The 12035-nt window shown below is 43.4% G+C and overlaps 2 protein-coding genes across 5 annotated transcripts; both read left to right on the top strand.

Moving 5' to 3' along the window:
- Nucleotides 1–764: 764 nt before the first annotated feature.
- On the top strand, nucleotides 765–8267 carry LOC100821897 (protein PHOSPHATE STARVATION RESPONSE 2). 4 transcript variants are annotated; one of them, XM_010240645.3, is made up of 9 exons: nucleotides 765–922; nucleotides 1429–2131; nucleotides 3342–3543; nucleotides 3620–3696; nucleotides 3779–3818; nucleotides 3918–3975; nucleotides 4553–4622; nucleotides 7234–7438; nucleotides 7535–8267. In XM_010240645.3, exons 2-9 carry the CDS (start codon nucleotides 1532–1534, stop codon nucleotides 7552–7554), a joined length of 1272 nt encoding a protein of 423 aa, XP_010238947.1. In that variant the 5' UTR covers nucleotides 765–922; nucleotides 1429–1531; the 3' UTR covers nucleotides 7555–8267. The 4 variants fall into 4 exon arrangements, with proteins under 4 accessions (XP_010238947.1, XP_003563187.1, XP_010238953.1 ...); XM_003563139.4 differs by having other exon boundaries at nucleotides 769–922; nucleotides 1532–2131; XM_010240651.3 differs by having other exon boundaries at nucleotides 785–957.
- A 2716-nt stretch (nucleotides 8268–10983) lies between these two features.
- LOC104582079 (ribosome-inactivating protein 3) lies at nucleotides 10984–11681 on the top strand. The gene is made up of 2 exons (XM_010231387.1): nucleotides 10984–11029; nucleotides 11134–11681. The coding sequence occupies exons 1-2, from the start codon at nucleotides 10984–10986 to the stop codon at nucleotides 11679–11681; spliced, it is 594 nt and encodes a 197-aa protein (XP_010229689.1).
- The last annotated feature ends 354 nt before the right edge of the window (nucleotides 11682–12035 follow it).

Raw genomic sequence — 12035 nt, 5'->3', positions numbered from 1 at the left:
TCGCCAATAACTGTCTCTTTGGGGCGGGCTTCCCGGGTCTATCCTTCCCGGGAAGCCAACCTGGCGGGGTTTCGTTACTTGCGACACACGCGTCCCGTATCAGTGGGACCCCGCAGGCCACCGGTACGACAAGTACCATCCAAAGTCCAAACCACATATGCAACTTATAGGTAAATGAAGCAAAGTAACCTGAGAAAGAAAATTAAGTTCACAAGTTAGCAAGCATTATATCCCTTCCATGTTTGGACATCCATGGAGTCCATTATATCTTTATCTACAAATAATAAAATGAGAGAAAAAATTAGTTAGGTCTATGACAAATATGACAAGCGAAGATTTTCCCAAAGGAAATCGCAATGTCGTGACAGGTAGGAAAAGTGCTGATGAGTGATGAACATTACAGATTGTGGATGCCTTGATCAGTATGGAAGTATATTTACGGCGCTAGTGGCCACACCTTGGCAAGAACACAGATTGCCGCTCTGCTGCGTCGCGTCCACCTCCGACTCTCCCCTCAGTTCCAATTGTGGACGCCGAGACGGAACCCAAAAGAATCCCAGCGTATGCTCCCACTGATCGGTCCACGCACATCCCATGGACCAGTTCCACGTGGCCCCGCAGCAAAATTGACAGAATCATTTCCCCAACCCCAAGCTTCGGCCTTTGACATACGATCCCTCTTCTCACGTCCTTACCGCTGCAGACCCGGCCCATCCTGTAAGGCCTCACCTGTCAGGGAAACAAAACGCTTCCGTGTGGCTTGTAGCCCTGGTTCGCGCGGCGGTCCACCACGCGAAAGGCCGTCTGCATTCCCCCTCACATCTCATCCCTGTCCCTCTCTCCACGAGGCGAAGGATTCGATTCAGCAGGGGCTCCCTCCGCCTCCAGACCCGCCGATCTCGCGAGGCGCCGCCGCGGGGAGGTGAGACTCCGCCCCGATTCGTCCTCTCCGCCGGGGTAGGATTAGGATTCCGTCCGCCTCTCTGGTTTAATCTCTACAGCTTCGAATTCTGTGTTCTAGTTAGGGCGGCGGCGCAATTTGGCTGTTCTGGGGGACTCTGATTAGCCTAGGTACTCCTAGTTACGTTTAGATTTAGGAAGGGATTCGTATGAGTCACGAGTTCAAAGGGATCATTGGCGCATGGACAGAATGGAATTCCCGGTCTTCTCAATTAGTCGCTGGATATCCGAGGATTTGCGCAAAGGCGTTTAGTTTCGATGATGGAGGGCTATTAGACCTGTAGTCCTAGTGCTGTCAGCAAGAACTGCAGATTTCATATTTGCTAAGGGTTTGATTGAGACCTTGGATTACACGATATCTTGACAGGGCGATTCGTTTGTTTCCTGCTGAAAATTTTGTTCTCGCGACATTTTTATGGTCAAATGTTCCTGTCTGGGCGTGAACCCTCTTTTCCCCCCTTATTGCAGGTACGTCAGCCCTAGAGAGGAGAACAATTCTGGTCTTGCGAGTAGGGCACCAGACTGAAGGATCAATTTGTTAGCCTAATCAGAGCTTTGCGTGTGCTTGTAGATGGAGAGGATAACCACCAACCCGTTCTACAGTCCTGGAATCCCGGTAACTGTGCCAGCACCTCTGCCTTCTATACCAGCCTCTCTGGATGAAAGCTTCCCGAGGCATCCAGATGTGCAGAATGTTCTGATGGAGAGAGAACTGAGAAGAACCCCTCTACCACCTCATCAAAGTACTGTTGCTCCTATTTCTGGGCAGTTTCACCCCAGTGCTGGATCTGTTGGGCCTTTGTGTTCACCCCAGGATGTAAGGTTCTCTTCAGTTTTAATCCCTGAGCAATATACCAGTGCCAATCCTTATAATCCTCAAACACAAAGTACTGGAAGTTCTTCAGCTCTGATCTATGGATCACAACATGGAGGCTTTGAACCTACTTTTACTGACTTTCCAAGAGATGTTGAACCAGCATGGTGCCCTGATCCAGTTGAAAGCATGCTTGGATACTCGGATGATGTCTCTGGTGGAAACAGTTTGAATGGCATGAGTCCTATTGCAGCTACAGATGAGCTCGCTAAGCAAACTGAATGGTGGACGGATTTTATGAATGACGATTGGAAGGACATTGTTGACAACCCGAGTGGTGCTAAAAGTCAACCACAGGTATGTTGGGGTATTCTGCATGGTGGGTCGGCTTGATAAATAGCATCTGCTCTTCTTTAGTTAATCAACTATTTTCCTCTTATTTCGGTGAACACCTTGCTGCAATGTTGGATCATTGCTTATTGAGAAAAAAAACCCTGTAGATTTCAAATTAGTGTTTTGCATTGTCATATTGTTTGTTATTTATGCGTATTGTATATGATACTGTGAGAAATCAGTATATTTCAAGGTCTTAAAATCTTTAATTTATAACTGCTGCTCCAGTAATGGTGCATGATGTCTACATGTAGACATCACAGATTAAACTGTTCTTTTATGTGACAGGCAGTGCACACGGCATCTGCTCTTTTCTTGTTATAAGCATAACCAATCTCTACTAGAATTTTGGAATTTGGACATGATATGAAGCAATCAGTCCCTACTAGAATTTGACATAATCTGTAGTTGGGAGCTGGACATTCCTATGGAATGGTGTTCTTCAACTTCAAGACTGTTCTGAAGTGCTAGGTTCATTAGAAGACAAATCATGCTCTAGACGCCATCTGATATCAGTCTGGTTGCATGGGACCAAGCAACAACTGATGGGACGGAGCCAGGATTCATCTATAAGGGGGGCAAATAAAGAACACTAGAAGATTGGAGGGGGCAATTGTGCTTAGATTCTAGCAAATATACAATTTTAATTTCTAAATAGCACTAAATTTAACCTTGTAGAAGAATTGTTAGGGGGGGGGGGGGGGGGGCGGCATAGCCCCTGCTCGCCCCCCCCTTAAATCCGTCCCTGACTATGATGACTAAATTGCATCTGGAGTTGTAAACAGTCATATTAAATGAACCATGTCAGGCTTGCTTCAAGTTGCACTAAAGGATACATGTCGACAAGTTACCTGGCTTGATTATGTTAGGTTTCTGTCATGGCTCACTCTTTGGGAAAGCATAATATTCCTTTGAAATTTGTGCAACCCGAACTTGGTTAAACCCAAGGTGATCCGAAGTTTGATTTCAGGTTGAAATTAGGGACACACTTAGCAAAATTTGAGCTGAGCTTGAATTAAGGCTTATCTTGGACAAGTCGCATCTTTTACTGCTAACCTTAACTGCAGCATGCTATTTGTTTTCTATATGTATTTTCAGTAAATTTGTTCACTTTGTTTTTCCATTTATTGTGTGGCATGGGACTGAGTGTTGATTTATTTATGCTTTGACACAGGGTGGACCACCTGTGCAATCATCAACTTCAGTTCACCAATCAGCTACAGAACAAATAGTCACAACTCAATCTGTAGAACCATGTGCAGTTGCTGCACCCTCACCGTCTGCCAGCTCCAATACCTCCAAAACACGCATGAGGTGGACTCCTGAACTCCATGAGCGTTTTGTGGATGCTGTCAATCTACTTGGTGGCAGTGAAAGTACGCATGGTTTGAAGAGATTCTTTTGCTCTACCTAGAATGCATGAATTCTGACATTTATTTAATATTTTTGCAGAAGCTACTCCAAAGGGAGTACTGAAGCTAATGAAGGCAGATAATTTGACCATTTATCATGTAAAAAGCCATCTTCAGGTCTGTTAGCCAGCTCTGTTTCTGGGTATTGTTGAGACAAACAAGAATGATGTATTTGATTTTGAGTTGACTTGTTTTGCAGAAATACAGAACTGCTCGATACAGACCAGAATTATCTGAAGGTATGTCATTTTCCATTTCAGATATGTCCTATTTTCTGTTGATTTCTTGCAGTGGTCTGTTTAAATACTGTATGATGTTCATCAGTTTGAGATTTTCAGGTTCATCAGAAAGGTTGGACGCCTCAAAAGAGGAGTTGCCATCTATAGATCTTAAAGGGTAAGTTTATAACCTTTGTGAAACTCATTTACCTTGAGTTGATGATACTGATGTCACATACCCTAAGACTACTGAATGGTTTCCTGCGGTTTCTTTTACATAGAATCACTGAACTGGAAACTTTTATACCATCATACTCTCAGCAAACTGGCTCGGATAATAAAAAACGGTGTTGCTTGCAAGAAGAAAGAGCAAATAGTTTGTAGTAATGTAGATGTTATTTTGTTGAGCAGTAGTCTGCTTAGACCATCATTATCCATTACAATTTACAAGTTTACAACACTATACTTAATGCTGAAACGGTGAAACCGTCTTTGAGGCAATCATTAACTGATATTCATGCTCTCGTGTTTCTTCTTGGATGAGTGCTCTATCGTTTCTTCCCGTGACATGGATTTGGCCTTTTAACTATGCCTTCCAACTGCTAGCCTTTGTTAACTGTAAATCGTTTTGCTGATTTCTGATTGTAAATATAGAATAGCTTAGTGGCTTACTGTTTTAGCCAATGTGATTTGCATCCACAAATCATGTAGTTGTTACTATTGGATCTTAATCACTAGTTAATGTATTCCTGCAGGAATTTTGATCTCACTGAAGCATTACGTCTCCAGTTAGAACTTCAAAAGCGGCTCCATGAACAGCTTGAGGTAAGTAACAATTTGATCTTTTATGATTTATGTCTTTGAGGGAGGGTATACAATCTCTTTGCATGTCTTTGTAGGACATTGATATTTGGCGTGCTCATGTGGTTGCAGTTACCTCCACTTTGGCATAGCCTAAGCAAGCGATCATATAGTAGTACCTCTGGTCCAAATTACCTGTCCTTTGATCCTGATGCACATGGAACTAGGAATGAGTTAACGCATTAGCTTTTGACATGGGTTGCCCCTATTAATATAGTATAATCAACTTCTCAACACATCTAATAAGCAATTTTTTGGGAGCATCTGTAAAAATGATTTCCCTGAAAGACCAAAAGTAATTTTCTATGATGACATTTATTTTTCACCTGAGGTGGTATAATTTAATGGTGGTTGTACCCAATTATTGTAATTTTCCATCATTATATACTGCTCTGCCAACTGAGGTGGTATAATTTAACGGTGATTGTACACAACTTAGTTTCCAGTTTAATTATAAGTAGATTTTTTTCTTGGCAAAATTGCGATAAGAATTTACCAAGTTAATTCAGTGGGTGATTAAATATGGGGTTTGTGCATACTCCAATCTAGCAATTGAAGGGGAGGGGCCAACAGAAATGGCTAGGGCCAGATCAAGTCCAGGGATTAAGTAAAAAATACTTGAGAAGAGTTTATCCAGGGCCCTCCTTTCAGCTTGGCAGGCTGCTTGGAGTCATGCACACCTATCCAGCCCCTACGACGCTGTCAACATTAACACACCACTGTTGGAGTTGCTCATTGCTGACTTATACCAGGAACCTGCGTACCGTGATCTCTAATTCCCGTCCTGCCTCCCATGGCTGCAAGTGGAGGTCGCCACCAATCACCTCCATATCAGCTGGTATGGGTCAATGGCAGTTGTTGCAGTCATCAGCCCCTTCTTTGATCTTGTCACTCGACCTCTAAGGGCTTGTTCGGCAACCCACCAGCTTCTGAGAAATCCTCCGATCCAGCTTCTCAATCCTGCTTCTGCTTCCGATCGGGAGCGTGAAACGTTCGGCATAGCTTCCGATCAGGAAGCCCATAACCCAGCTATTAGGCCTGCTCAAGAAGCCCATAATCCAGCTATTAGGCCTGCTCAAGAAGCCCATAACCCAGCTATTCGGCCTGCTCGCCGGAATCAAGTAGGAAGGCCCAGCTGGCTTGATCGGGCTTGCCCAGATCGGGAGAGAGGCCCAGCCGACCGGATCGGGAGTTTCTCGTTCGATCAGCTTCGAGTTTGCAGGGACGGACATGGGGACGGAGGCGGGGGAGACGGGGGAAGCCGGGTCGATGCAGGGGCAGACGAGGCCGTCGGCCCGGCTGCTGCTTCAGTGCGGGGACGGAGGCGGGGGAGACAGGGACGGAGGCGGGGGAGGCGGGGATGGCTACCGGAGGAGAGCGGTGGCTGGGTGGCTAGGGCTACCGGAGGATGCGGTGGCGGGATGGCTAGGGCTCCCGCATCCTGGCATTGGGAGCAGGGGCGAGGCGGCGGCTGGGAGATGGATCGGGAGATAGAAGGTTGGGGAGAGAAAGTTGGGCACGCGAAGCGTTTTCACTTGGCGGTGGCAAATCCTTTGTAATTTCGGCCTGCTCCGCGTTTTGCAGTTCCGGGAATCCTCAAAAGAGGTGCTCCGCGTTTTGTGAAGGGAATTGGTCTAGCTTCTTGGATTTTTTGTGTTTGGGGCTGCTCCATGGTGGATTTACGGGAAGCTGGGAGCCAGAGGGTTGCAGAACACACCCTAAGTTAGTACAAAATCTGATACACTTATTATGGATCGGAGGAAGTATGCATTTCCCACCCATATTTCTTGATTACTGGACTAAGAGAGAATACTTTTGTGTCTTTTTTTTGCGAGAAAAAATACTTTTGTGTCTGCTATTACTATTTGGGAACGGTTTCAATGCTTCATGCTCGAGGAACAGTCATTCTTCCTTGAATATTTTTTAAGAGGTGCCTCCGAATGACTGCGGTCTGGAGCCACCGACTCGATCCAGAGAGCGATTCCATCCACCAAGTTTGTTAGATCTGTGGGCTTCGAGGTTGCTTGGGTCGTAGCCCCCGAGCCAGATCAAGTCGGTGCAAGTTTAACCAAAAGTTGCCCTCCAAGGTGGTCGAATTGAAATGATTAGCTTAATTTATGTTCCAGTTTTGTAGAACCAAAATCTTAAGTCTGATTAGTGACTAGGATGTGGTAGTGCTCTTTGTGCATGCGCATGTGTTCTTTTGTGTGTGCATAAGGTACTTCTATATTTTCTGTTTCTTTGGAACTTGTGCCTATGCTATTATTCTGACCAGGTCAGGAGTACCATTTAGGTGTGAGCGCAGTTTCAAACTCCCATCACACATTTTCTGAAAACCATATGGGAACTGAGAGTTACAGAACCACCCAGATTTATATTTAATGTTAGTTTCATCATAGGAAACAAAATAAATTCTGAAGGGCCAATTAATATTGGATTTAATGTTCTTGGCTGGTAAACTACCAGTTACCGCTTTTTTGTTAAAATTGAACCAATACCAATTCACTAGGATTTGGCCAGGAATGTGTGGCCTTGCGTTTTCCCGCAAACTGATAGTTGGAATACATTTCTGCAGGTCCAAAGAAGTTTGCAGCTGAGAATTGAGGAGCAAGGGAAGTGCCTCCAGATTATGATCGAGCAGCAATGCGTACCTGGTACGGATAAGGTGCGGGATGCTTCGACCTCAGCAGAAGGGTCAAAGTTATTTTCTGACCCTCCAGAATCTTCTACTTTGAAGGATATTCCAAACAACAGCCAAAATGGAACTACCAAGCAAGCAGGTACAAACATAGCTGGAAGGCTTGTGTACGTTTGGGATGCCAATCTTTATTAATATTACTTAACAGATTATTGATTGTTTTGACTTCCCGTTTCAGAATCAGGTGACAACGAATGAAGATCTAAAGATGTTCTCCTTGATATATGAACCTCATTGGCCATGAAGTTGACTTGATTATCTTAGTTTTTGCTGCAAAACTGAAATCAGGTCTTCTTTGCCCTTGCCGAAGAAACGGATGAGCATTTCTATGAACTAGATTTAGTTGTACAGCACCTGCATTCACGGCAGTGATAATTCCGTGCCATGTGGATGATCTAGGTTTCCAGAAGGCTGCGCAAGCAAATTTTCACTGATGTACTGTTTTCAGGGAGTTTGCATTTTTGTTTTCTTCGTTGTTAGGAACCTAATAGCATCGGTTAGGTATTTGATTATCATCAACTAATGCAATTATTTGTTATATTCTCTTGCACCTCGTGTGTTTGGACTTTCGGTGAAGACCTAGTGTCCTCAGCGGAGCAAATCTTGTTCTAAAAGAGCGATGCATGCAGCACTCACCTAGCCACCGGTAAAGACCACCTGAGCTGCTGGCATGTCCACCTTGGCGCATCGACAACAAGACTTGCCCCGCTCCTCCACTGCGTTGTGCTTCTGTAATTCGTCATGCCACCTTTTGCGGCCCCAAAAAGAGCAATAAAATTCTAACTTCATTGTTGCAAGTAGAGGTGTGAAACAGACTGAGAGAAAGCAAATGAATGAACTTGTGTGTCTTCTGTACTGATGAACAAGTGTATATATAGTGTTATAAAGGCTGTCGGTTGCAAGGGTTGTCACCAAAGGGTGTGGCAGTTATATACTTCCTCCGTCTCATATTAAGTGTCAAAGTATTATATATATCTAGACGTATTTTAATATACAAATACGTCCATATTTAGACAAATTTGAGTCATTAAATATGGGACGGAGGGAGTAGATGGGAAGTGAGAAAGGAAAAAGAATGTGTCTCTTAAGCATAGATTATTGCATAATTAACATGTGCTAATTAATTCTAACACTTCACCTAATCTATGCTTGTCCTTGTGATCATTTTGAATAAAGACTCCTCCAAATATCGTTTGGGAAAAATATGAGGAGAATGGTATTTGATATGTTGTTGGAACTCCTTCAAAACCCAACAGAAAAATAAGAAAAAAAATGGTACAATGTATAACGGTTATTTCTTAGTGCTAACCCATACGAGAAAACCTTAAAAAGGGAAAACCCACAGCGAGTTTAGAGAATAATGAATGCTCCGTATGTATTACATATAGTACTTCCTTTAGAATCTCGTTAGGAAAATACAAAGTATGACATATGACCTTGCGAAGACGTTGCCTCATTAAAAACTTTTTTATGAGAACCTTTAGAGTAAACCATATAAGAAAAAACCATTTGTTGTTCGAACGGGTTAATCTTCAGGAAGAGACTCCATCGATTCTTGCAAATCTTGCATACCAATTCCGTTGTGGAACATCAAAATTGGCAAATGACTTTGGGGATAAATCAACGAGGTTATCGCACAATTTAATTTGCAATAACTCATGGGATAAAGTAATTTAGGGGTAATATGCATATTGATATTACTCTTTATATAAGAGTAAATTTCACAAAATGAAACCTCTTAGGGTTAGGGTTCAACGTCACAATTATCACTAATAGTCTCCTAGAACCACGGTTTTTGGGGTAGATTGTTTAAGAAAACCCAAATCAGGTAGATTAAGGCGTTTGATGTTGTTTCAGACGAGTGGGACCCACCTATCAGGTGCCATGTCGGACGGGCTAACCATTTAGTTGCCACGTCAGCTCTTGGACCGACCCAACCCGTTAAGCGCACTTCTTCACTAAACGGGTCGGGTCGGGTCGGGTCAGGGGGCTGATGTGGAAACTAAACAGGTTGGACGGGCCAACGTAGCGCCTAACAGGTGGGTCTCACATGTTGGAAACAATATCAAATATCTTGATCTACCCGATTTTGGTTTTCTAGATCAAAATGCCCCAAAACTGTGGTTCTATGAGACTATTATTGATAATTGTGCCCCGATGAAACCATAAGCCCAAGAAGCTTGGTTAATTTTGTGAAATTTACTCAAAGAAATAAGAGAAATTAATACCTCTTTCCATGTAGACTGATTAAACGAATACTCCTACATACTGTCTCTCAGGCTCCTCCATGGTTCATTCAAATATGGACGAAATGTATACACATTAATTATGATTGCTTCTTCCGAGAAACTTAGCTTGCTGGCATTTTAACTTACAAAAATTAGCTCATTGATCATGTTAGGTTCTTGGCATTTATCCTTTCTTTAGAATTGATGTGGCATCTCTCCGTTATATGTGTATGTCCTCCACAAATCAATCACAGTGCGTGTGCCGTGCATTCAACTCTTCAATACAATGATCAAATATATGGCGCATCAACCAGAAGAATATTTTCTTGCCAAATATGTAGTGTTCGTAAAAGGATGCTACATAGAAGTGTGACGAATAAAAACCTTGTATCATCATGTAATGTATGGATGTGAGATAGCATCAGTGAGAAGCAATTTTACATATATATGTATAATTTTCACATCAGAAGTCTCAAAATGTTGGGAGGTGATAGTCCAAAGCATTTTTGCTAAGTGGACAGCTGTCTCCAACTGACACAGTGACACCGCCGCCTCTCACCAGAGCTGCATGTGCCACTAGTACAATTGATAAATTCAGCCACAGTGAAATAACTTGAAGTACTCAAAAGCTTATCACGGTGTAAGGTACTATTGCAATAAGAATTTTGGTTGTGTGCACAGTATAGTGCAGAGGCTTGGAGAGATTATTTTCCCTACCATTAACCAAAAAAGGTGTAAGCTTGTATTTACCAGGGAGCTGTAGAAAAGAAATATGAAGCAAAGAAGAGGCCACTAAATCATGACATGAAATGGCTATGAAAGAATAAGAGAAATTGATACATCTTTCCATGCAGACTAATTAACCGAATATATACTTCTCGCAAAAATAAAATAAAATAACCGAATATATACTCAGGATCCTCTATGCTTCATTCAAATATGGCCGGAATATACACAATATGCTTGCTTCTTCGGAGAAACTTATCTAGCTGGCATTCTAACTTTAAAAACATTTAGCTCAGTGATCATGTTAGGTTATTGGCGTTTATCATTTCTTTAAAATTGATGTTGCATCTCTCATCTATATATGCATGTACTCCACACAAATCAATCATAGTGTGCACCGTGCACTCAACTCTTCAGTACAATGATGATATATATGGCATCAACAAGAAGAATATTGTCTTGCCAAATATATAGTGTGCATAAAAGGAGGCTACATAAAGTGTGATGAATGAAACAACTTGTCTCATGTAATGTATGGATGTGACAGCATATCAGTGAGAAACATTGCTAGAATATGAGAAGCCTACAAGTGCATTACAATCCTACAGCTTAGGCCGGCACCAAGAGGAAAACATCTACTGTTTAACTCATTGTGCTCGATCATCTTTACGAGATGGTTAAGCTAGTGGTTTTCATCCTCGTCATCTCATGGTTTGTAGGTCAGACCCTCGTTCATATTCAGTTCAATTCAGTGTATGTGTCTATCTCACTAGTACTTGTTCTGAAAAGAATCATGACTTGTGTTTATTTTCATTTTTGCTAGGTTCGGCCGTGTCGCAGCCACCACCTCATGCGACACCCCAGGTTGTGACTATACAGTACGACCTGGTGCATGGTAGCTACACTTCATTCATCGACGATCTCCGAACCAAGCTTGCCAACCATCCAAGCCCGGGAGACATCAACGGCCATCCGCTGCTCACCCCGCGGCGCTACCCCAACAGCCCAGCTAGGTGGATGCACATCAGCATCTCAGCCGGCGGGGCAGCCACGACAACGCTTGTTCTTCGTGACGACACTTTATACGTTGTCGGCTTCACGGGTGAGGGCGGGAGTTGGTACGAGTTCGGATTTCAGGGGGAAGCCCACCAGATCCAAGGATCAATTTTTCTTGAGTGCGGTAATACTTACAAGGACCTAGTGGGTGGAAAAAGTGGTGCAGAAGTCAGGATGAACCTGCAAGGGCTGGACCTGGGCAAGAACATGGCTGTCGCTGCAGTTACTACGCTCTCAACATATGTACAGCCTCTCCCTCCCAACAAGCCCATTGACGCCACCAAGCTCGCCCTGGCTGCGAGGCGGCTAGGCTGAGTTCAGTCTCGAAGACTGTGAGCGAGGGGTGGACCAGCGGCACCAAAATTAGCGAAGTACAAGTATACTGCCAGTGGAATTGGGCTGTTATTTCGGACGGCTTGCTGCGATGGAAGAAACGCGGGCACCCTGGATGGTCTAGAAAGTTCGAGAAGGAAACGGGGATTGAGACAGCAGCCGACGCTTTCCCGGTGATTTACCTTATCCAAAACGTTCAGTCAGTTTAGATGTTTCTTCCATCCATGTAATAAATAAAGCAAAGCATTTGTACCGGATAAAGTTGATCGCTAAACATTGTGGTAGAGTCTCCTGTTTGACTGTGTTCCTTTAACAATCTTGCGTGAAACAATCTGT

The sequence above is a fragment of the Brachypodium distachyon genome, chromosome 1, assembly GCF_000005505.3.
Source record: "Brachypodium distachyon strain Bd21 chromosome 1, Brachypodium_distachyon_v3.0, whole genome shotgun sequence".
Lineage (NCBI taxonomy): Eukaryota > Viridiplantae > Streptophyta > Magnoliopsida > Poales > Poaceae > Brachypodium > Brachypodium distachyon.
Note: the sequence above shows the minus strand (reverse complement) of the source record. Positions and strands in the feature narration are given on the sequence as shown.